At 45.3% G+C, this 24,776-nt stretch overlaps 2 protein-coding genes across 4 annotated transcripts in view; one reads left to right on the top strand and one right to left on the bottom strand.

Annotated features, from left to right (window-relative positions):
- Nucleotides 1-12,352: 12,352 nt before the first annotated feature.
- On the bottom strand, nt 12,353-15,286 carry ciao2a (cytosolic iron-sulfur assembly component 2A). Of its 2 annotated transcripts, none has more exons than XR_009930435.1 (4): nt 14,420-14,519; nt 13,964-14,013; nt 13,370-13,415; nt 12,353-13,173 (listed from the first exon to the last, which is right to left on the bottom strand). XR_009930435.1 is itself a non-coding variant. In XM_062460903.1 (4 exons), exons 1-4 carry the CDS (start codon nt 15,040-15,042, stop codon nt 13,635-13,637), a joined length of 453 nt encoding a protein of 150 aa, XP_062316887.1. In that variant the 5' UTR covers nt 15,043-15,286; the 3' UTR covers nt 13,585-13,634. The 2 variants fall into 2 exon arrangements, 1 of the variants encoding a protein (XP_062316887.1); XM_062460903.1 differs by lacking the exons at nt 12,353-13,173; nt 13,370-13,415; nt 14,420-14,519 and adding exons at nt 13,585-13,659; nt 14,534-14,698; nt 14,931-15,286 and having other exon boundaries at nt 13,863-14,013.
- A 743-nt stretch (nt 15,287-16,029) lies between these two features.
- spg11 (SPG11 vesicle trafficking associated, spatacsin) overlaps nt 16,030-24,776 on the top strand; it is a 36,925-nt gene continuing 28,178 nt past the window's right edge. For both annotated transcript variants that reach the window (XM_062460902.1, XM_062460901.1), the window contains exons 1-10: nt 16,030-16,339; nt 17,499-17,689; nt 17,916-18,146; nt 18,479-18,677; nt 19,090-19,227; nt 19,460-19,851; nt 20,396-20,541; nt 22,167-22,293; nt 23,261-23,416; nt 24,575-24,744. In XM_062460902.1, the coding sequence (XP_062316886.1) occupies nt 16,125-16,339; nt 17,499-17,689; nt 17,916-18,146; nt 18,479-18,677; nt 19,090-19,227; nt 19,460-19,851; nt 20,396-20,541; nt 22,167-22,293; nt 23,261-23,416; nt 24,575-24,744 (1,965 nt within the window). In that variant the 5' untranslated portion in view covers nt 16,030-16,124. The remainder of the gene's footprint in view (nt 16,340-17,498; nt 17,690-17,915; nt 18,147-18,478; nt 18,678-19,089; nt 19,228-19,459; nt 19,852-20,395; nt 20,542-22,166; nt 22,294-23,260; nt 23,417-24,574; nt 24,745-24,776) is intronic.

Raw genomic sequence — 24,776 nt, 5'->3', positions numbered from 1 at the left:
AAAAGGGCTATACAAATAAATTTGATTTGATTTGATTTGACTTGTTAACAGTTAAAGAGGAGGATGTTCTCTTTCATACTTTAATTGTGTCAACGATAAAAACTAAATGTTTACACCATATAGCAGAGATGGTGATGACAAAGGAAGAAAGCAGAGGGGGGAGATAATAAGAGGTTTTTAAAACCGTTTTGAGACCAAATGTTAACTGATGCAACTGCAGGAAAGAGGGAGAAAACAACTGACATTAATGGCTTGAAACCTGTTTTCTGAACTGGCGGAGCAAAAACAGGTTGCGTGTCAGAGAGAGAAAGAGAGAGAGACAGAGAGAGACAGAGTGAGAAATAGAGAGACTGTGCGAGGTATGGCTGAAAGGCATGTGTGCATGTGTATGCGTGGGGGTAAGAGTGTGCATGAGTGTGCCCTCCTCTCACTGCAGCCCTCTCCTCACACTGCAGCCCTCTCCTCTCACTGCAGCCCTCTCCTCTCACTGCAGCCCTCTCCTCTCACTGCAGCCCTCTCCTCTCACTGCAGCCCTCTCCTCACACTGCAGCCCTCTCCTCTCACTGCAGCCCTCTCCTCTCACTGCAGCCCTTTCCTCTCACTGCAGCCCTTTCCTCTCACTGCAGCCCTCTCCTCTCACTGCAGCCCTTTCCTCTCACTGCAGCCCTCTCCTCTCACTGCAGCCCTCTCCTCACACTGCAGCCCTCTCCTCTCACTGCAGCCCTCTCCTCTCACTGCAGCCCTCTCCTCTCACTGCAGCCCTTTCCTCTCACTGCAGCCCTCTCCTCACACTGCAGCCCTCTCCTCTCACTGCAGCCCTCTCCTCTCACTGCAGCCCTCTCCCCTCACTACCAGGCATCAAAAGTAGAGTTTCAATCACTCCAGCTGAACCACCCAGTTATATAAGCATATGCTTTGTAAGGTTTCTTACGCCTTTCTTCTGCCAGACAGAGTCAGGGACGCCAAGGGGTGCTTGCAAAGGCCTTCTGTATCCTGGCAAGACATGTTCCAATAGAGATGCAGCTGTAGTTGAAACTGCTTTTGGAAACCTTCTGAGAGATGAGCTTTGATCGTAGTGTGACAGAGCCTTGCTGGAGGGGGCCTTCTGATGCAGTGTTTTGATCCATCATGCTAAGATATGATGAGTAACATGTTTCACCACTTTAGGCGCTGCTCTGTCTGACAGGAAGTGGACTCAAAACCATCCATGTTCTCAAATTTTATTTTTATCCCTTGTGCTGCCTTCGGGTCACATGACCAAAAGGTTCACAACGAACCATCGTTGTGTTTACCCAATTTTACCCAATACAAAAACAAATAAATAGCATTTTCTTTTAACCTTCGCAATGTGGGGGGTCTGAGACAGCCCGACGGTTAAAAGAAAATGCTTTACTTTGTTTTTGTATGCGGTAAAGTTGTTGCAATACGACGGTGGGTCACAATGACTGATGGGTCAGAATGACCCGAAGATAACACAAGGGTTAAAACATCCATTGATTGATCCATAGAAATGCAGAAAGGTTTCCCAATGAAGTTGTTGAGTTCCAGTTGTTGAATTGAAGAAGTTGAAAAACACACATGGAATCAGACAGGGGTGCTATTTGGGGGACTGCTGTTTGAGTACTCCATCACTTTCAGGTGATTTTTGAAGCATTCCAATGTTACAATATTGTGCAAAGGGGAAGGAAAATATACTTAAATGAATAAAATACAGATATAAAAGAGAAGGGTGCATGGGTGTGGGTGGGGATTCAGTCTCCTGGGCAGAGGGAGGGGTGAGGGGCAGCTGCAGCTCAGAGCCGGAGGGAGACACAGACACCTTCATAATAATTGGGAGTTCGGCTGATAGTCTGACTCTCCGGGGGAAAACCCCTTGGAATGTCCCGGGGTGGGAACTGGTTCTCAAACACATCCAGTGCTCTGTGAGATTTACACGACTGACAGGGATTTCTAGACTTGCTGATGACTTAAACTAAAAATAAAATCACGTAGAAAAGTACTAAAGAAGGCTTGATTGATCATAGATATCAGAGGTATACTATATTATACTGTGTATACTTCCACCAAAGGATGTATAGAATGTGCTCCGCTCAATGAGTAAAGTTCAGTCAGATTATTCAATTACACATCTCCTTAGTCATCTCCTTGCTAGATTAGGTTACACCTTGTGTTGTTCTGGGCATCTGACAATAAAAGACTTGAACTTGAACATTGGGCAACACCAACAATCGTAGGTTTATGTAACTTTAGTGATTGATACTTTTATCAGTTAAATTGTATTTGTACATCCCTTTTTACAAGCAATATCACAGGGGGTTTCGCATACGCCAGCAGAACTGCACCTAAACCAACCCCGGCAGCATGGTTCTTCTAGTGCTCTAGAACATTCCCTCAGTCACACAGCATCACACCAACAATCCTTCTTGTGAGTTCCTATACAGAACAGAGTTTCACGTGATAGTGTGAACTTCGCTTTGCAGTTCTCCCTCTGGCTTTTAACTGTTAATGACTATGATTTACAGTTCCCTCAGTTGCCTCCTTTTATCCTTTCAAATAGCCAATAGGAAATATGTATTAGTTATTAATAGAAGTGAAGAGGCCGGTCTGAAGAGGCTGGGTGTGTATTCCCAGTCCCAGTCCAGTCCAAAGCCTTCATCTCTCTTCAGGCCCTGGAGACGCCTGGGCTCCTTCAGTGATGTCCTGATCCTGAAAGCACTCACAGGCACCACAGAGCGCTGCCTCTCTCCTCTCTCCCTTCTCAGTGAACGTACTCTATCACTACTCGGTGTGCCACAGTGAATTGATGAGAATGGAATTTTGACCTCCATCCGTCTATTGACGAATGAACTTTTCATGATTGAGTGGATTTTGTCATTAACCAAAACATCCAGAAACACAGCTGACCGCTTGCGAGTTCTCCCTCATGCTTCCTCACAATTGCCACAACATCTATATCTCCGAATGCACTTGTAATTACTGAGTGGAACTATTAGGGTGTCAGGTGGCTGAGCGGTTAGGGAGTCGGGCTATTAATCAAAAGGTTGCCTGTTCGATTCCCAGCGGTGCAAAATGACGTTGTGTCTTTGGCCAAGGCACTTCATCCTACTTGCCTCGGGGAAAATGTCCCTGAACTTACTGTAAGTCGCTCTGGATAAGAGTGTCTGCTAAATGACAAAATGTAACTATTGATTTGGTGCATTGGTTTAAAAGGATAAATATCCATCCTAGAATTCAAAGGGCTCCTGGAACTCTTGTTCTGTCTCCCCGTGTTTCTCTCCCTTGATTCATGCTCGTGTTAAAAGTGTTAAACCTTAATTGAAACCATCTTTTTGCCTGGCTTGAGATGGAAAAAGTGTTTTAATGTTATAGTGTTATAAGAAAAGTGTTACAATAAATTACAAGAATTACAAGAATAAGAAGAGTGTTACAAGAAAAGGCTCAGACACACTTGTTCCGGGAGTACAACGCTACTTAGGAATGCTTGGCTGGACCTGATGTTAGTTTCCTCCAGGATCACAATGACTCTTATTGAGTGACTTGTTGCTCTTGTTGGTTAATTATAATTGTAAAATTCTTGTACTCGCTGTGAAATATATTATTGTTGCTTGCTTTCTACAGGTACACTCTTGCACTTTTGAAGTTCATGTTGTTTAGTTGTTTAATTGTAACTTGTTTAGCTACATGCTCTTATGGTTATTGCTTTTGGCACTTATTTGTTTTTCCACCATGTATGCTTCATGTTTTGGCTGCTCGCAATGTTTGGGGCTATCTCGTTGTTATGATCAGTGACCTATGCACTTTTGTAAAGCTCTCTCTTGAAAGTCGCTTTGGATAAAAGCGTCTGCTAAATGAATAAATGTAAATGTAAATAAATGTTATAATAGGGATGGGGGTCTGTTGTGAAGAGACTGTTCTGTCTAAAGACCACTCCTTAAATGCTCTTCAAATCAGTCATGACAGCGAAGGAAACCAGACAGTAAATTTCCATTACCTAAGCAGACCTACTCATGACCAGAAAACGTGAATGATTAACTTTTTTCTGGAACATTGGATTGGAACATGGATTGTTCCTGACTGCCTGCCTGTCATGTCTCACCTCTAAACAGACATCAAGAAAGCAAAACAACATGAAAGCATGAGAAGGTCCTGTGCTCTGTGGAGAGGCATGGCTGCTTCAGGACTGAGCAGAGCCCTATTTGAATGGTCGATACAAACATGAGAGAAAATAATGACGTCTTAAAGACTTCTGGTTAAAATGAATGAGTATTTTGAATTTCCGCCACTTATTTCAGTCTGTGAATTTAGAAATTCCTGAGCAATTTAAGGTTGTGCTTGAAAAGTTGCCAAATTTGGGTGTTGAACTTTCTGCGGAGCGCCACAGCTGTTTGCCAGCCTGATAATTTGATGCAGCTGAGCGCTTCACCAGGGTCCAATACCACCTGCTTGTTCTCAGACACGGCTATGCAAATTTGAATGAATTTGTTTGTTTTCAGTCAATACGACACCCTTAGTAACCTTGATGAATAACATTTTAACATTTATATTTAACCACTGGAGTCTCTTATTAAACCATGTGTAGTACTTTTAAAGGGTTAACCCATTAGTGTGCTTATGGAAAAAAGACAACTCATTTTGGGAGGCAAATGGTAGGAATTATATTATGTTTAGCTAATAATTTACTATAAATTTTAATAACAAACACCTTTTTGACAACATTGTTTTGGTAAACAGCCTCAAACACACCCAACTACACAAGGTGAGTTAATGACGTTTACGTATATATATTCTGATTATGTTCCCAACAGTTACTTGTCATTTGCCACTTATTGATATTTGCATGACTAACCATTTCATTGGTTATTCCACCCCAGTCCACCCCAAGGAGCCTCTGAACATGTACTGTACCCGTTTATCTGTTGTATGTTGTCAATCTCAGGCTATGTTCTTGTGCATCACACAAAGAAATCAAAATTTTCTTCTACACCATGGGATAGTTGTAACAAGTCCTGCTGGCCTGCCCATGCAAGAACATCCATGTCCAGTCATCTGTGTGACACGTATTCCATCCATAATAACGTGATGTGTACCTGTCAAGTTGAATTGCAAAAACAAGAGCGCTAAGGTTCACATAACAACATGGATGACCTACTCTCCTCCAGGCCTTTACAAAATAATGGGACAAAATAGACTCTAAAAGCCACTTTCTTGGTTGTGTGTGATAAAGAGTGGGTCTGTCTGTGTGCGACAGAACTAGTTCAGACACTTTCATTCCTCTAGACACATTTTAAAGCCCTTGTACAATATTTATCACAACAACAGTTTTACCCTCAATTTGATTGTGCATCGATACATAATGATTTATGCCATGTAGACAAAATAAGATCCACTGTTCCACATCCAGAACATTAATTAAAACTAGAGAGGGTACAATTTCTGGGGAAATTGTAGGGTGTGCTTGCTTGCGTCGGTTGCACAGGGGTCCGTTTTTGAATGACATTTTTACAACTGATATTTATGTATATTTTATATAAAAATGCATACTTATTATTTATAAAGATTACATAGATTTAAAAACATTTTTTTGTGCTGCTCGTTTACAACTGAAAATACGAGTGAAGTGTAGAATTAAATATGATGTCTTCTCATTTCCCCTGCAAGAGGCAGCCTCATAGCTGAATCAAAACGAATACATTTGGAAGACCGGTGTAAAAATGGACCTAATCTCTATGACTTAAACGTCCTTTTAAGTTTTCCCTTCTCGTGATATTTTCAGGCATTTAGCCTACTCATATTGCATTCATTCATTAGAACCCCCTTTGAAGATTATTCTACGACGTTACCCGGCAGTAGAAGATGGAATCGTGATTCAAACAGTACCATCTGCTAACTGAAAATATGCCCCCAAAAAAGTAAATAAGCTTGACATTTATTTAGTGGAAAATCGCTCATTCATAAAAAGCTCACTGGTAGCGATCAGTCAGTAACAACGCAAAATGCGATATAGCCCTGTGTGGAGAAGCTGCCCCGGTAAATTGTACTACGGTACAGTACTAGACTACTGCTGTGTTCGTCTTGGTAGCGATTGCGTTGGTTGAATTGGATTTAACGTTCCGTTGTACGGTTTAGGCTGAAATTAATTATTTTCATGAACAGATTGACAAAGTTTAGGCTGTGGCAATGAAGTTAAGGTTAGTAGTTAGATAGATTTTTGATTTAAGTAAGGAGAGTGCCGAACATGTTCTGTCGCCGTTTGACTTACTAAACAGCTGAGTCTCGCGTAGGCTACAGCGTTGCAGTGAGCTACACTGGTTTGAAACCACAGGTAATGATAATTTCACCCACAAATCGTTTACTTGTAATGTAATGTCATAATAAATCCTACAACGAAAATGTATTTGTGAGGAATGTTTATTTTAACGATTGAAAACAGATGCATCATAGACCACTGTAGTATGTGTTGCCCGGGCAACAGAGGCTAATGTCATGATGCTAATACTTCAGTGAAATCGTAGACTACTGTTTCCGAAAGTAGATGTACTTCCTTAATAAAATCAGCTTATATTGTACATTACACGTCACAATTGTGTGTCATATCACAAAGTAAAATTAGTACATAGTTATCACCCTGGCCTCTTTGCTTGTGGCGTTTCTGCAGCTGCCTTGCAGTAAAGCAGTTAGCTTAGCTATCTCCCAGAAGTTAACGAGCCGCTAAACTAATGTTCTGCTAGAGGTAGTCACGCGAGTTTTCGTGACGTTAGTGACGTAAGTAGCGTCAGTGACTGTGGCTAGCAAATTAGCCACCGTTAGCTTCACTTTTCGCCACAAAAACATAACTTGAGCCTAAACCATGCAACGGAACGTAAATCCCAATAGAAGCAACTCAATCGCTACCAAGACGAAACTTTTGACACCTAGGTTGTCTATGTAGGCCAAATATTGACGAAGATTTAGGGGGGCAAAAATAAATAATAACTAGAAACGGCTGTTCCTGCGAAACAGCAGTGAGAATGCTGAAAACCTGAATGGGGATAGCTGACCATGCTAAAAAAGCTGAAAATAGTGAACATTTTGTAGAAAGTTATAAGCTGAAGCTTCAAAGCAACCGAAAGGTATTTTTGAAAGGGGCTGGAGCAGCATTCCAACAATGATTTGAAAGGATTTACCATTACTTTTAAAGGGAGAATAATTTGCACAAAAACCTTAATATTTTAAAAAGTATAAAAGTGAGAAATGAGAAAATACCCGCAAGCTGAAATGAATTTCAAAAATGTGTGAGTCACACAAAAGAGGCAGTGTGGAAGCTGAACTGCATCATCTTAACAAAGCTAAGAGCTAAAATAGCCTACAATGCGGGAGAAGCTGAAAGCTGAACTGTTAAACAGAAGAAGTAGGCTAGCTAGTCGTAACAAGAATATTATCGTTTTAACAGATGAAATTATAGTTGGGATAGTATTAGCAGTAGCAGATGTAGCCTATGCGTTTACTCGGCTTTCTTAGTAGGATTCAATGTGTTGATGGAATGAAACATACAGCAGTAGAGCCGATACAGGAAGACACGACGACACTTTGTTGCAGAAGGATGATGGTGCAAGTTTTGGCCGTGGAGCATACAACGATTAATAAAAAAGAATCATGTAGACGCGTTTATTGAGTAATCGCATAACTAATTACACATGTAAACGGAGTAATCGTATTATTGGCATAAACCGACAATTGCTAGTAATCGGGTTTCTCATGGTCAAGTAAACGTACCAATCACCTGTGTGAGAGACTGAGTGGTGCGTGTCTGTCTTTACGGTGATGGTGCAGCTATGATTGCTAACGCGCTGAGGGCAGAGAATAAGAGAAATGTAGCTAGAATCCACACCTCAAACAAGATAACCTAGACGCAAAACTGTACGTCCAATCCAAAATATAAGGATATTTTCCGAGACCCAAGACTCTGCCGAAACCAGAGATATTCTTTATATGTCTGTGCAGTCAGAAATACGACTCTACCTGCAGTTTCAAAAACGTGTTCCTTCTGCTTTCCTGGTGCGTGTTTGTTTGGTTGCCACGGCGATGGAGCAGCTGTGATCGCTAACGAGCTGGGCATAGAGAATAACTAATGTAGCTAGAATCCACACCTCAAACAAGTTAACCTAGACGCAAAACTATACGTCCAATCCAAAATATAAGGATATTTTCCGAGACCCAAGACCCAGAGATGTCCTTTATATGTCTGTGCGGTCAGAAATACGACTCTACCGGCAGTTTCAAAATCTTGTTTCTTTCGCTTTCTCTGACGAATTTTACCCACCTCTCCATTGAAGTTAGTGAGAGAATTTGAAAGGCTGCTCTCGCTTCAAGGCTCATAGCTGAAAATCTGTAAATGTGAGCTCTTTAGTAGAAATATTGGCTGAAAGAGGACAATTTTTCCTACATTTTAATGTATAACTTGTTTATGTAAGTTAAACTATATGAACGTTAGAGGAATTTGTTTGACAATTTAGTTGAATATCAGAAAAAGAGCAGCCAGCAGTGTGCCACTCTGCTGGCTGCTCATTCATAAAAATCAAGAAGGAGCAAACATTTTAATGTATTTCAAACTGTCATAATTCAAAATTGGCTGAATATTTGAAAAAGCTGAATCATTTGGGAATAGCTGAATGTCTTGTGAACATTTTAAAGGTTGAATGGTGTCTCTAGCTGAAAGTATGCTGAAGTAGTTACGTTTGAAAGAGGAGGAAGCTTTTTAATGATTTGAAAGGATTTACCATTACTTTTAATGGGAGAATAATTTGCACAAAAACCTTAATTTCTTAAAAAGTATAAAAGTGAGAAATACCAGAAGTCATAGCCAACATCTCCTGAAGGAGCTGAACGTTTTGATACAAAAGTTGTAGGAATCGGTTAAAGTATGCAGAACGAGTTAAAGGCCAAAAAACGGCGGAAGAACTGAGAAGTTGAAAAGCAATAGTGAGAATGCTTAACAGCATTCTCACAATAATAAAGAGAAACAGGAAAACAATAGTGAGAATGCTTAACAGCATTCTCACAATAATAATAATAATAAAGAGAAACAGGAAAACAACAGTGAGAATGCTTAACAGCATTCTCACAATAAAGAGAAACAGGAAAACAATAGTGAGAATGCTTAACAGCATTCTCACAATAATAAAATATATATGTGAGAGAACAAAGGTTGTGCTCTCGCCGAAGGCTTGAGCACACCCAACAATGTGTTAATATTCACTGAGCAACTGACTTCTTCAGATCTCTAATCGCTTTTGTATGAAGGAGCATTGGATCTCTGAACTGCTCAAGGTAGGATATCACCACTACACAGTGAGAAGAAATGACATTTCTGATTCGATCTGTTCCAACACCTGTGACATTTAAACACAACATACCCAATGCTCAAGAGGAGGTGTCACTGTTTGATATGCCCAGGTAGATGTGTGCTGGACATCCAGTGGTTCAGCTGAGCATGCTTGGTTTGAAAGCTTATGTTCAGTCCCAGACACATCCTGTGTAGGCGCTGTGATTACAGCTTCCTCCTGGCTGTAATTGTGATGATTACTTAGTAAGAGATGTAGTCTTAGTAAGATATGCAATCAATATGTCTTTATCCACATCTGAGAGTACTTCAAGTTAAATTCATTGTTTGAGCATGTTTTAATGTGGAAAATCTATAAATATCCAGTTTGGCAGAAGATGAACACAGGGGATGAACACACTGTAAAACAAGTAAAGGAAAGCTACCAACCACATTCATCTTTCACTTGTTTAGCTGCATGTGTTGAGTTAAAATGGGGTCTGGTTTCCCAAATAACAGAGCATGCAAGTGCCTTGGGGCCAAAGTTATTCAACAGTGCCCCCTTAAGAGTTGCCATGGTTACTGCAGCCAGGGCTGGTTAAAAAAAACACGTTCTTTGATGTTTTTCAGAATTTGAGAGGACAGCTCTGTTGGAAAACCCATAATATACATAGTTAATCAATAGTAATTGGCATTGGTCAAACTAGTGACACAAAATGACATAAAACATCTGTGAGTCTTAGATGGGGAAGCCTGATAGTGTGCAGCCATTAAACATTCTGCAGTAAGATGGGTTCAGCAAATGGCAGAATGATTTATTGATTCTTTTATGTTCATGGCATGCACAACGGTGCTTGAGACAGAAAGGGACTGCTGGTCAAATGTGATTTCATTTATCCAAAAAGTATTTTTACTGGTCTTACTTTTTAGGATTCCTCTGGCAGGAGGAATATAGCTGCTTGCAGCTATATTTATTTGTATTACTATTATAAAATTACATTTTAATTGTATAAATATTTTATTATTAAAATATTAAAATAAGTCATTTTACTTGTCTTAAACAAAATAGTCTGCCATCTTTCCCAAAATTGGCAAATAAAATCTGCTACGCAATTTTTTTTTCCCATCCTGAAGCATAACTGCATTATTTCATCATCATTTAGCCATAAATGGAGGACATTTGACTGAACAGTACATCACTTACATCCTCAGACAGGACAGTGAAACTAAACTTCCTTCTCAATGTCACCTTGCTCTCACAACCCGGCATGTCCCTGAGTAAGCCTCACAGCTGCCATGCTGTGCACACAAGGATCTTAATCTTGTGTCAATTAAACTTCACAAAGGGTTCTACACTGTAGCTATCCTTTATGAGACCATAAGTCTGTGTATCATTTTGGTTTATACCATATGTCAACAAACCTTTTTTCTTTGTCCACAAGAAACCTTTTCCTCCTAATCTCCTGAATATCACCTATCATCAAGTAACCTGTTCAGCTAGATAAAATAAGGATTTTATAAGGACTCATTAGCCCAGTGATGATGACTATGAGAAATGTCCCAACTCAATATGTTTTTAATGAGTCTCTGAACAGACATGTTCAGTAGTCTATTCCAATGCCAAAGAATTTCACATTAATGTCTGATGTCCATCAAGCACAACAGAGGATGTACTAAGCACAACAGAGGATGTACTAAGCACAACAGAGGATGTACTAAGCACAACAGAGGATGTACTAAGCACAACAGAGGATGTACTTCCTTCGGCAGCTGAAGAAGTTCAACCTGCCAAAGACAATGATGGTGCACTTCTACTCAGCCATCATTGAGTCCATCCTCACCTCCTCCGTATGATCCGCACTGCTGAGAAGGTGATTGGCTGCAATCTGCCTACCCCCGAGGACCTGCACACCTCGAGGACCCTGAGGCGAGTGAGGAAGATTGTGGCCGACTCCTCCCACCCTGGACACTCCCTGTTTCAGTCACTCCCCTCCGGCAGAAGGCTGCGGTCCATCAGGACCAATACCTCACGCCACAAAAACAGTTTCTTCCCTTCCACTGTTGGCCTTTTCAACAAGGCCAAGGGACCACACTGACACTAATGACTTCCTGCTTAAAACACACTGCTTTTTGCACTGCATTACAAAATTGTATCTTGTACATTTGTATTTTTTGTAATATTTGTATTTTTATATTGTAATTTACGGCAACTTATATTTTATTGTATATTTAATTCTATTCTAATCCCACTTAGTACTGCTAGTTTATGTACCCTTAGTATAGATAGTCCACATATTTAAATGTTAGGTCCCTATATGTTTATTGTATGCACCTTCCTGCCAAAGCAAATTCCTTGTCTGTGCAAACTTTCATGGCGAATAAATCCCATTCTGATTCTGATGTTTGTATCCCATATCTCAACAAACTGCCATAAACGTATGGACTCGCAAACATGATTGATAGCTGTATGATGCGCAGTGTTACAACTAGTATGTTCACAGAAACCCCAAACACCATCCACACACCCAGACCCAGGGCAGACCCAGGCCAGACCCAGGGCAGACCCAGGTCAGACCCAGGCCAGACACAGGTCAGAAACAAGTGAGTTGTGAGTCTGGAGTCCCAGATTAACAGTTTAACTTTGTCCAGTCCAGATCCCCTCACTGAATGCAACACTGACAGCTCATTTAGCTGTCACATGCTCATCCAGCATCAAGCCAAGATATCTACCCTGATCAGAATACGACAGTGCTATTGAAGCAGCACGTACAACTCCACTTCTCTCCAAATAGTCTAAAATGTACCACATGTTTGTTCCTGATTTGCCACAAGTCTCCATTTCCAGCACCAAAAAGCAAGCAAGTAAAACTATGTCATCCACATATAATAATTTGTCAACAGTCTGTTCAACTTTAATTCCCAAGCTAGAAACTTTAATTTGAAGTGCTAAATTATTAACATAATTGGAAAACACTGTTATAGACAAGACCTCATTGCTTTACCATTCCATTGAGTATTCATTAAGGAAACACACACACACAAACACACCACAACTGTCTTGAAGCAGGTTTATTATCTGTCTGTTTCAGTTCAACAAACGCCTTACAGTGCAATCTTTGAAGTAGTGTGCTTTCAGCATTTTTATACAAAATCACATTTCTAAAATAGTCATTATTTGTGAGTAGATTAAAGCCCTGAATCGATCCCTAGGTAAATACAAATATAAGACATTCTTTTTTAGCAACAACAGCAGACCCACCCTTAAACCATGAGTTTGCCTCTAAAGGGACGTGTAGTTAGGAATTACAATGTTTTATTTTAGCTGAAGGCAGCAAGATAACGAGCTACATGGTTTCATTATGGCTGGTGCTGCAACGTTTTATTCCATTATCTCTACTAACTAAACTGTGATAGTAAATTTTACCTGTTTCCTTAGGCTCCTGAACAGTCTGTTCCTCGCTGGCAAACTGCACTTCCATACCCATTATGAGAGTTAGAAACATGAAAAAGAGACTAAATGACCTCAAAGAACCAGGAGAGTTTACTTGTATGTGCCGTTTGGTGGTAAACCGTCTACCACAAAACTCATCCCACCTCCGTCAGGAGACAGAAGCAGAACCTCCCTGGATGCACATGTCACATGAGCAGGTCAGTGATCAACCACAGACATCTCCTCAGGAACACAGACTGATTGTAAAACCCTCCAACATGGCTGTGGTTTCCTCTGGGAGGCTGGTGTGAGGCAGAGCTCCAGACAGAGCTGTTCCCTGAGGGTCAGTCATCAGGCTCTGTGACACACTGCTCCACTATCTCTCTGAGGTTGGGGTTTTCCATGGCAGCTGCCACTCTCTCCTTGTCATTGATTTGCTTGTTAACTTAGGAGATAAGAACAAAAACAACTTTGAATAAGTTATTCCCCATTGTCAAACTGTCTTTGATAATAAATTAATTATGGTGGTGCTGTTCCCTTCTACATCAAAATTACATTTCCACTTTAATTCTCAAAATTCCACTTGAAAAGTAATTTCTCCGAGGACATTCTAAAAAGGCAGTTTTGGTTAAACTACTTACTGTCTTCCTCGGTGGAGTGGGTTCCTTCAGTTATGTAGATTTCCAACTGTGAAAGAAGGAACAAACAGTAGAATAACTTCGCTTATTGTCTGTCTGTGTGTGTGAGTGAGAGAGTGTGTCTGTGTGTGTGTGTGGTGGTTGCCCGACGGTAAGAGAAGCAGGATAGTGAGATCTGGTTTCTGAATTAACGTGGAGAAGGATGGAGTTTCAGATGGTGAATTAAGGATAACAATGCTGCTAAACACAGATGTGTCCACATGCTGATTCATGATCCAACTATCCTCAGGCAGCTCTGTATGCTTCATCTTACATTTACATTTATTCATTTAGCAGACGCTCTTATCCAGAGCGACTTACAGTAAGTACAGGGACATTCTCCCCGAAGCAAGTAGGGTGAAGTGCCTTGCCCAAGGACACAACGTCATTTTGCACGGCCAGGAATCGAACTGGCAACCTTCAGATTACTAGCCCGCTTCCCTCACCGCTCAGCCACCTGACGCCCATCTTCCTGTCTGTCTGAGAAGAGCAGGTTTGATAACAAGAGTTGCTACAGCCTACAGATACATGTGGGTGGATTGCAGAGGGGTGGTTTACCTTGTGTTTAAAGGGCAAGCATCGTTGCAGTTTAACTTGTAAACAGAGGCCTGAAAAAAAGACATGTATCATTAATCCAACTGTAGCCTATCTATCACATAGACCTTATAATACAAGTAGACATAATCTGTAACCCTGTGTTCTAACCCAAGCACAGTCCTATGTATTTTGTATATTTCTGTACTCTCATATTTGTATGTAGTGTTGTTAGAATTGGTAACCATTTTTTTAAATTTCCTACTCATATTTCCTCTCCTTTCCTCCACACTTTCCCCTTGGGGATCATTAAAGTACCTTCTACAACTACTACTACTGAACTCAAATGCACAGCATGTTCAAATTCAGTGCCAAACGATTATTAGGGCTGTTTCACGCCATTAAAACAGGCCTTTTAAAATTTCGATATTAGGCTACCTTGTAATTTGCGTCAATCACACTCTCTGAAAAAGCTATCACCTTTTCGTAGGGGGGACACCATGATATTACCATGTCATGGACACAGTAGAAATGTGAAATATACTGTAGGCCTATTCCGTTAGTTACTGTTGTCTTATGAGTTTATCCACGCACCGATTAATGTGGCAAGGGAGCAATGAGGGACCGTCGGAGAGAACTTGATGATGATGAGGTACTCGTCCTCTCCAAGCTCTTTAACTTCAACACATTTCTCATTGACAACATCAAGCTCTTCTAACGTGTTTGGTTTCTCAGGGTCTCGTATACAGCGAATGACATCTGCGGAGAATAAGAATGCAATTACATTTGAGTAATCATTTAGGTAATGACGCTTCATCTTAATACAGAGAACAGAAGAGTTAAGAGTCTTGATCAGCGGTGTAGCACTCCACTGCTAGCCGCAACAATTTCCCCGACGTAGGTAGGCGATCCGGTGAAAATATCTACTCTATGTAGCTAAACATGCTATCTTGTTGGCTAAAGAGCTAATTAAGATAATCAGCAAACTTACCGTATACTTCTAATACTTTTTCTTCCATGTTGCTGTGCATTCTTCCCCGATTTGCCCCGAGAACTACAAAGCCTTCGTGACAGTGAGCGATAGAAGACTGGAAACTATCCATCTCTCAAATAACGCCATTGTTTGAACCTGGAATGACTTTGACAGCAATAATTAATGTAGACGGTGGTTAACCGTCAGAACAACCCAACTGAAGGTCATGCAAGCTGACCAAAAAGTCCTGTTTTCACCAAACTAACTTGACATTCAAACATTGCAGCTCTGTAAAAACGACTTAATAAACATAAGGACTGGCTGAGTTGAACACTTCCGCCTTCTGACAAAATTGGTTGGCGTACGATTCCGTTGCGATGTACAGTTTAGTCTTTTGAAGACACATACATTTAATTCCGGCGTATCGATTAATGGGTGGTCAGGATTTTATTGTCCTGTGTTTGTGGCGATGTACATTAATATATTAACTAAACATGTTGGCGTTTTGTAAATGAATGATTAGGTGCGTTCGACATGGACGTTCGACATGGACTGCGGCTGCATGAAACGACCGGCGAGAGTAGCCGCTTGCACTCTGTAAAGTCGGACATTCCAGCCTCTCGTGGTTTGCTGCGTTGACGTCAGTCATGGCCGATCAAGCGCTGTTTGCTTACTTTACTTTATATTTAAATTAGTCTTTCCGTTAGTGAAGAGGCGTACTAAAACCCTTGCTTCAACACATTTTTAATTCAATTAAACTGTTTGGTCCGGATAATTACAAAACACGCGTCAAAGTTGTGGCGTGTGAGTCTGGCCAATCATGAAATAGCTGTGTCGTCATTAGAACTCTTGAGAAAATGCGCTCGGCTACACAGCCGGCAGTTCTCGAATCGATCTCACGGTACTTTGATGGCTACGTCACAGTGACCTAGCCTCGGCGCTGTCTTAAGTCGGACAAAAAGTCTAACCAGAATTCACTGTTTCAAGTCAGCCGCCTGCAGCCGGCTGCAGCGCTGCATGAAGTCAGTCCATGTCGAACGCACCTAGTGTTCGATTATCTTAGTCTTCCGCATATCTCAGTAGCCGATGTTCTATTGGACAATATGAACCAGCTGATTCCAACGTGACATGTGACATGGCTGTCAGGATGTCGGTGTTTACATGGAAGAGGAACAACATGTCTGTTTAAAGTCGCGTTAGTTAACATAAAACATGTTGAACAGGTCTGAACCTATGGATAATGGCACATTGGAGGTTGCTCTCATCCCTGAAAGTAACCTCTGCAGAAATGTTGAGGATTTGGGGAAAGCCAAAATGGCCCAGGGCAGCTCTCTGCTGTGTTTCCTAAACCGATCCGGCGGGCTAACCATCGGCGATATCTCTGTCTCTGAGTCGTCAGGAAAAACTCTTGATGGAACATACTCAGAGTGAGTAAAGCTAACATCGTGCTGTGTTGGACGATATTTGTTCTTTCACTTCTCCATGAATGATCCTCTTTTCACGCCCAGGAGTGGTGCATCCATATTGTAGCGACCCGAGGAAGCGGTCGCTTGTCCTGTAGGCGCAAGGAAGCGGTCGCTTGTCCTGTAGGCCCAAGGGATTGTGGGTGTATCCAATTCCAATGTTTTGATTGTGATTTATTAATGTTATGTTAACTGTTTAGTAGTAATGTCGGATAAGGTTTAAAGGTGCTGTAAAGCAAATTCCATGATTTGCTTCTTCATACGTGTGAAATGAGTTGCTGAAAGCATGTGCAAAGCTCTAGAACTATGTGGCACTGAATTGTGGAGTTAGACCGTTGAACAATTTCTCACCCGTTTTCAGGTGCGTTTGAAATGACATGTATTATTATTAGCTCAGGTTTTGTTTAGGCGGGGCAAAACCCAACCTATCTACGTCACAGCCACTTATCTACGTCAGATCACAGACGGCTTATATAACCTGCATTCTGTTACTCAGCTGGTATGATGCAAAGACAAATTAATTAACACATAAAACACTCAGACACTGCAGGTAGGTCTGTTCTGATATCTGCAATTGATTTAGCTAGTTGTTGCTGTTGTTGCTAAACTCAATCAATTCAAGGGGGCGGAGCTTCAGCTCTTTCAGACGACACGCCCCCCCAGTATCAAGCAGAGAAGACTGCTGATTTTATCACGATTTCAAAGCCTAATTTAACATACAACATCTGAGAATGTAACTGTATGTCATGGAAGTGGTAGGGGTTTCAACTTTAACGACAAATCAGAGACTGGGTGAAAGTATATCAGATATCTAGAGTTCCAGGTAACTAGCCGTCATCGATGAGGCGTCAGCGATCGCGTCTTTGATAGTTCATACAGCAATCGTTGCTCACGGGAGAGAGCTCTGATGAATCTATGATGCCGGCAACCCCTACAAAATTGTCGGCGAGCGAAAATCGGGCTTAAAATCATGTGACATAAATTTGGCACTAGAAAAGAAAGATCCTGTCTGTCCATCTCAGCCATCTTCGCAATATTTAAGCACAAAGTTCTCTTGCAAACATGTATCCCTAAATTGTGTCTCTAAACAATATATTCCTCATGTTCCTTTCCTGTCCCCCAGTGTGGCCTGGGAGGAGGTGACGGCTCACGGTGGGTCAGGTAGCGTCCACAGACTCCTCGCCGTTGGGTCAGAGGGTGACCTGAAGCTGTATGAGGTCAAAGCGGAGTGTGCAGCTTCTAACCAGCCGCTAACATGTACCTCTAAATGCACAGCAGAACAGATTGTGCAGCTGGTCCAGGAGAAGGATCTTAGTGAGTAACTCTACTTCTTCAGAAAGTCCCATATCCATTTCTCATCCACCTCATCTCAAGTGGGGAAATATTGCCCATCAGGCCACATCTGATGGATAATTCAGTAATTAAAGTTTTAGTTTCTCTTTCCTTTTTGATGCCACGGAGAGTCACGACATCCATCCCGAGTTCCACATTTCACGACCCTCCCAGACCGCCCCGTACTCTAACACGGCACTGCTTGCAGGTTTGCCTGAGGTGCTGTCTGTGAAGGTGCTGTCTTTCGTGGACGCCAGGTGCTGCCTCCTGCTGAACTCCAGCACGCTGGTGCAGCTGCTGTGGAAGTGGCGGGGCGCTGGAGATCCTCAGGCCCTGTCCTGCTGTCCCCTCCGCCTCCCCCCTGGAGCCCCCTGCACCTGGACGGACTCCCGGCTCTGCAGAGACACTCTCTTCATGCTAACCTGCAGTGGAGTCATATGTATCCTCACAGCAGACTGGTAGATCATTTGCTGTGGTATCTAAGCAGTTTCCTTGGCCTACTTCTATTGACTCTGTGTTGTTTTAGACAGATTGAGTGAGCAAACTTTAATTTCAGGCTTAATACCGACACTGTGTTTCATTATGTCAAGATGGTAAGTGAGCTAGTGGCTGTACCAGATGTTTTAACACACTCAGTTCAGACTACAAATGATCATTTAGACTCCATTTCAAATAAGAACAAAAACACAAGTTGTGTCTATTATTAGGTTGTGACTGTGTCCCATTATCTCTAGATGGTGATTCAGGGTGATCTTTAACTTCCTGCTCCAGATGTGTTCAGCAGTGTAGAAGGTAGTCAGCTGGCCAGCGTTGACCTGGCGTGGTGTGTCCCTGCCTGGCTGTGTGAGGGTGACACGCCCCCCTGCCTCTCAGCCTTCTCCCTGCTGCAGGTCTCTCCTGACCTCACTACGGCCGTGGCGGTCACCCGCTCCAACGCCGCCGTCGCCATCGACCTCAACGACTACTTCAGGTAACCATGGACACGCTGAGGAACCTGTGGACGTGTTGTCATTGTGCGTCTGGGGGTTTGGTGGTATTTAGACAACAATAACTGTAACGCCATATCACCATGTCAACCCGCTGCTGTAGAAGGCATCCTTGTATTGTTTTTGACTTCCTTAGAGAAGTAGCCAGTGTGTAGACAATTAACAATACCAGCTGTGGTGGATTTACATTTGATTCAGTTAGCAGATGCTTTAATTAAGCTGCTTAATTATTTAATTAAGTACAGCAGAAGATCAAGGATTATACAAGTACATAGTTCTAACAGTATCTAGGTGTCGTCAATAGATGTTGACCGGTCTGTGTTAGTTTTGATGATCTTTTGTATTTGGTCTATCCCACCTAACCCCCCCACCCCCCACCTGTCCATCCATCGTCAGGAAGCACCCAGACCACCTGCTGGGCTGCCTGCCCCAGCCCTGCTCCCCTCTCCGCCCTGGGGAGTCCAGCGACGAGGACAGCCTCTCCAGTTCCGCCTACAGCCGTTCTGCTCTGGGAGCCAGCTTCCACACAGACCGGTGGGAGCACACACAATAACACACTTTATCATAACAACATATAGATTTAGCAGGCGCTTTAATCCAAAGCAACTCATTTGCACTTGCGGCCTCTCAATCTGCAGTCAAATGCTCTAACCACTGAGCTGTAAGCGTCTTAACAAGTGTAACTGTTGTTTACGTTTTCTGCTACATGTCGCGTAATCTAACCATAACGTCTCGTAACCATAATGTCTCTTCTCCTCTGCTCCAGGTCCTGGGAGGCTCGTTTGACAGCCCTGTACAGCCGGGCCAAGGCCTCCTCCTCCCCCTCCCCCTCCCCTCCCCAGCCAGCCAGGAGCTCCTGGTTCAGAGCGCTGCCCCTCACAGGGGGCCCCCAGACCGCTCCCTCCTCCAGGCTCTCCCAGAGCAGGGTCCCCTCAGAGGGGGCGGGGGTCCAGCTGTGTGTCCCTGACGGCTCTGTCCCAGCTCTGCTCTCCGTCTCAGACTTCTCTGCTGTGCTGACGCTCGTTTCCCCGGGCAACAGTCAGACGACAGTGGCCTTCTGGGATTTGCAGTCCCAGATGGTGACGTACCACAGGCCGTCCCTGCCCGCCGCTCCTGTGCTGTGCTGTGGAGGGGAGCAGCTCTGTCTGATGCTGAAGGGTGAGTCACACTGAACACCAGACATCACCAATCCATCATGTATTATTCAGCACAACTGATCATATTCTGAGATTCAAAATCAGTCCGAAAGTTTTCAAAGTCAGTTTAGGCTGATTCATAGAAGTGTTTCTCGTGAGCTAAAGCCACACTCCTTAAAATGAAGTTGACTGGATTCCCTGCACCTAACCTGGGATTATCAAGAAAATCTAAACCTGGATTATCAAGAACCTAAAATCAACATAGTATTGATCATGTTGAGGCTTGTAATTCAGTGTGAGATTTGCAAGAGATTTTCCAAGAAATGTGCACTCAGTATGTCCCCCAGTCATATCTGTGTAGCTGATACATGTATGTGTCTTTAATCTGTGTGTGTGTGGGGGTTTACCTGGATGTGTAGAATGTTTGTGTGTTGTGTGGGGGGGTTACCTGGATGTGTATAATGTTTGTGTGTGTGTGTTTACGTGTGTGTGTGTGTTTACGTGTGTGTGTGTTTACGTGTGTGTGTGTTTACGTGTGTGTGTGTGTTTACGTGTGTGTGTTTCAGCGTCGGGCCTGTCCCTGGTGCTATTCTGTGTGTCTCAGGAGGAGCTGTTAAACAGACTGATGGTGTTTGGCAGCGCAAGCACTGTGGACTCCCTGTGTCACCTGAACACCTGGGAGCGCTGTCCTATCCCCCTCCACGCCCTGCAGGTACACCTCCCCTACACCCCTGCAGGTACACCTCCCCTACACCCCTGCAGGTACACCTCCCCTACACCCCTGCAGGTACACCTCCCCCTACACCCCTGCAGGTACACCTCCCCTGCACCCCTGCAGGTACACCTCCCCTGCACCCCTGCAGGTACACCTCCCCTACACCCCTGCAGGTACACCTCCCCTACACCCCTGCAGGTACACCTCCCCTTCACGCCCTGCAGGTACACCTCCCCTACACCCCTGCAGGTACACCTCCCCTACACCCCTGCAGGTACACCTCCCCTACACCCCTGCAGGTACACCTTCCCTACACCCCTGCAGGTACACCTCCCCTACACCCCTGCAGGTACACCTCCCCCTACACCCCTGCAGGTACACCTCCCCTACACCCCTGCAGGTACACCTCCCCTACACCCCTGCAGGTACACCTCCCCTACACCCCTGCAGGTACACCTCCCCTACACCCCTGCAGGTACACCTCCCCTGCACCCCTGCAGGTACACCTCCACCTTCACGCCCTGCAGGTACACCTCCCCTGCACCCCTGCAGGTACACCTCCCCTACACCCCTGCAGGTACACCTCCCCTACACTCCTGCAGGTACACCTCCCCTGCACCCCTGCAGGTACACCTCCCCTACACCCCTGCAGGTACACCTCCCCTACACCCCTGCAGGTACACCCCCCCTACACCCCTGCAGGTACACTTCCCCTACACTCCTGCAGGTACACCTCCCCTACACCCCTGCAGGTACACCTCCCCCTACACCCCTGCAGGTACACCTCCCCTGCACCCCTGCAGGTACACCTCCCCTACACCCCTGCAGGTACACCTCCCCTGCACCCCTGCAGGTACACCTCCCCTACACCCCTGCAGGTACACCTCCCCTACACCCCTGCAGGTACACCTCCCCTACACCCCTGCAGGTACACCTCCCCTGCACCCCTGCAGGTACACCTCCCCTGCACCCCTGCAGGTACACCTCCCCTGCACCCCTGCAGGTACACTTCCCCTACACTCCTGCAGGTACACCTCCCCTACACCCCTGCAGGTACACCTCCCCTACACCCCTGCAGGTACACCTCCCCTACACCCCTGCAGGTACACCTCCCCTACACCCCTGCAGGTACACCTCCCCTACACCCCTGCAGGTACACCTCCCCTACACCCCTGCAGGTACACCTCCCCTACACCCCTGCAGGTACACCTCCCCTACACCCCTGCAGGTACACCTCCCCTACACCCCTGCAGGTACACCTCCTCTACACCCCTGCAGGTACACCTCCCCTACACCCCTGCAGGTACACCTCCCCTACACCCCTGCAGGTACACCTCCCCTACACCCCTGCAGGTACACCTCCCCCTACACCCCTGCAGGTACACCTCCCCCTACACCCCTGCAGGTACACCTCCCCTACACCCCTGCAGGTACACCTCCCCTACACCCCTGCAGGTACACCTCCCCTACACCCCTGCAGGTACACCTCCCCTGCACCCCTGCAGGTACACCTCCCCTGCACCCCTGCAGGTACACCTCCCCCTACACCCCTGCAGGTACACCTCCCCTACACCCCTGCACCTGCAGGTGCATTTCTTCTTCTTCTGTGTCTTGTGTTCCAGGCTGGGCTGAAGAATCACCAGCTGGACACGGTGGAGTTCTTCCTGAAAAGCAAAGAGAACCTTCTCTGTCCCACTGGCCTCGCTCCTGATCAGCCCTCTCCTGTTTCCTCCCAGAGCCAGCTGAAGAGTGAGAACACACACTCACTGACGCGCAAACACACACACACACTCACTCACACACACACACACACACACACACACACACACACACACCACAGACACACACACGTGTACATGCATGCACACACACGTACTCACACACACACATAAACACACAGGCACACACGTCTACATGGCTAGCATCCCAGCTCATTAGACTGAGTTAGGTCCCTCATTAAGATAGAGTCTGACCTTCTGTGCTGTTCCTCTGATCGCCATGGATTGTCTTCTTGTTTTGTTTAACGGATCGTTTATGTGACTAACCCTGATATTATGATCCGGCTGAGGGTGGTAACATGCTGTGTTGTTGCCTGGTACACCATATTACAGGCTAATGATGAACATTGCATGTGTGCATTCAGGGTTCATTAGCAAGTCTATGTAATCTGGCAGTCAGAACATGCTTGGCATCTTAAACAGATGGGCGTCCTGGATGTAATGCCTCAGCCAGGGTCTGGGGGGGCAGGGAGGGGGCGGGTAGCCCTGAAGCCTCCATCCAGGCTTCCTGATTGGATAGCCAGGATTATGGCTGCAGCATTGGGGCATGTCTTGTGGAATTAGATAGATCCACTCATTGTCATTAATCTAGCTCACAGGGAAAGGCTGGCAGGCAGGAAGGGAATGGTGTGTGTGTGTGGGGGGGGGGGCTGTGGGGGTGATGAGGAGGTATCTGTGTGCGGTGTGTGTGTGGGTGCCAGTCTGGGAAAGGGCACTGGATGATATTAAATCTCATCAGCGTATTGTGCTGTTCAGTTGTGCTACAGGCTATGTTGTAGTGTGTGTCTCTAGAGAGCTTCCTCACCCTCCCTCCCACACCAGCAGTAAGAGTGTGTCTCCCCCAGCAGTAAGAGTGTGTCTCCCCCAGCAGTAAGAGTGTGTCTCCCCCAGCAGTAAGAGTGTGTCTCCCCCAGCAGTAAGAGTGTGTGTCTCTCCAGATGTTCAGGACCTGCTCCCAGCTCTGGAGCTGCTGCTGGGCTCCATCAGGGATACCCACACTGAGAGCCAGAGCCGGCAGTTCTCAGAGCAGCTGCTCAGCATCACCTTGGCCTTCCTCAACACTCAAGTCAGGAGCATCCTCTCCAGAACCCAGGGTAAGACCCTCCAGCACCCAGGGTAAGACCCTCCGCCACCCAGGGTAAGACTCTCCACCACCCAGGGTAAGACCCTCCGCCACCCAGGGTAAGACTCTCCACCACCCAGGGTAAGACCCTCCACCACCCAGGGTAAGACCCTCCACCACCCAGGGTAAGACTCTCCACCACCCAGGGTAAGACTCTCCAGCACCCAGGGTAAGACCCTCCGCCACCCAGGGTAAGACCCTCCACCACCCAGGGTAAGACCCTCCACCACCCAGGGTAAGACCCTCCACCACCCAGGGTAAGACTCTCCAGCACCCAGGGTAAGACTCTCCACCACCCAGGGTAAGACTCTCCACCACCCAGGGTAAGACTCTCCACCACCCAGGGTAAGACTCTCCACCACCCAGGGTAAGACTCTCCAGCACCCAGGGTAAGACTCTCCACCACCCAGGGTAAGACTCTCCACCACCCAGGGTAAGACTCTCCACCACCCAGGGTAAGACTCTCCACCACCCAGGGTAAGACTCTCCAGCACCCAGGGTAAGACTCTCCAGCACCCAGGGTAAGACTCTCCACCACCCAGGGTAAGACCCTCCACCACCCAGGGTAAGACCCTCCACCACCCAGGGTAAGACTCTCCAGCACCCAGGGTAAGACTCTCCAGCACCCAGGGTAAGACTCTCCACCACCCAGGGTAAGACTCTCCACCACCCAGGGTAAGACTCTCCACCACCCAGGGTAAGACTCTCCACCACCCAGGGTAAGACTCTCCACCACCCAGGGTAAGACTCTCCAGCACCCAGGGTAAGACCCTCCAGCACCCAGGGTAAGACTCTCCACCACCCAGGGTAAGACTCTCCACCACCCAGGGTAAGACTCTCCAGCACCCAGGGTAAGACTCTCCAGCACCCAGGGTAAGACTCTCCAGCACCCAGGGTAAGACTCTCCAGCACCCAGGGTAATGTTGGTGATGCATTAGGGAATCTACAAGGATATTGCCCCAATGATGAATGATCAAGTTGACGTATCAGGATTGTGAATATGCTATCTTGAAGAGTTTTTAAGCCTCATGTATATGTTTTGCCTAATGAGGCATAGAAAAACTGAGCGAAATGTACTGGCTTGTTGAGTTTTAGATTCCAGGTTTTTAGTTTCTGGTTTTGTTGTCAGAGCCAGACGAGGGCCTGCAGAAGTGTGTGGAGATCTTGGATGGTTACATCAGCACCCTGCGGAGCTACATGAAGACACTCCCCTGGCCAGCAGGGGGAGACACCTGCTCTCCTGTCACATCACCCTCACCTGACCCTGAGGAGGAAGACTGGAGCTCCCTGTCCACAGGGGTGTGTCTGGCACACACACACACAGACTGAGA

The sequence above is a fragment of the Osmerus eperlanus genome, chromosome 5, assembly GCF_963692335.1.
Source record: "Osmerus eperlanus chromosome 5, fOsmEpe2.1, whole genome shotgun sequence".
NCBI lineage: Eukaryota > Metazoa > Chordata > Actinopteri > Osmeriformes > Osmeridae > Osmerus > Osmerus eperlanus.
This window is presented reverse-complemented; position numbering and strand designations above follow the sequence as displayed.

Excerpts from the sequence above, each read along its gene's own strand:
- ciao2a (XM_062460903.1), bottom strand. The coding sequence starts at position 15,042 with ATGGATAGTTTCCAGTCTTCTATCGCTCACTGTCACGAAGGCTTTGTA. Across the intron at positions 14,699-14,930 it reads AAAAGTATTAGAAGTATACG|ATGTCATTCGCTGTATACGA; the intron begins GTAAGTTTGCTG and ends TATTCTCCGCAG. Across the intron at positions 13,660-13,862 it reads GACAGGAAGATGGGCGTCAG|CTGCCTGAGGATAGTTGGAT; the intron begins GTGGCTGAGCGG and ends AAGCATACAGAG.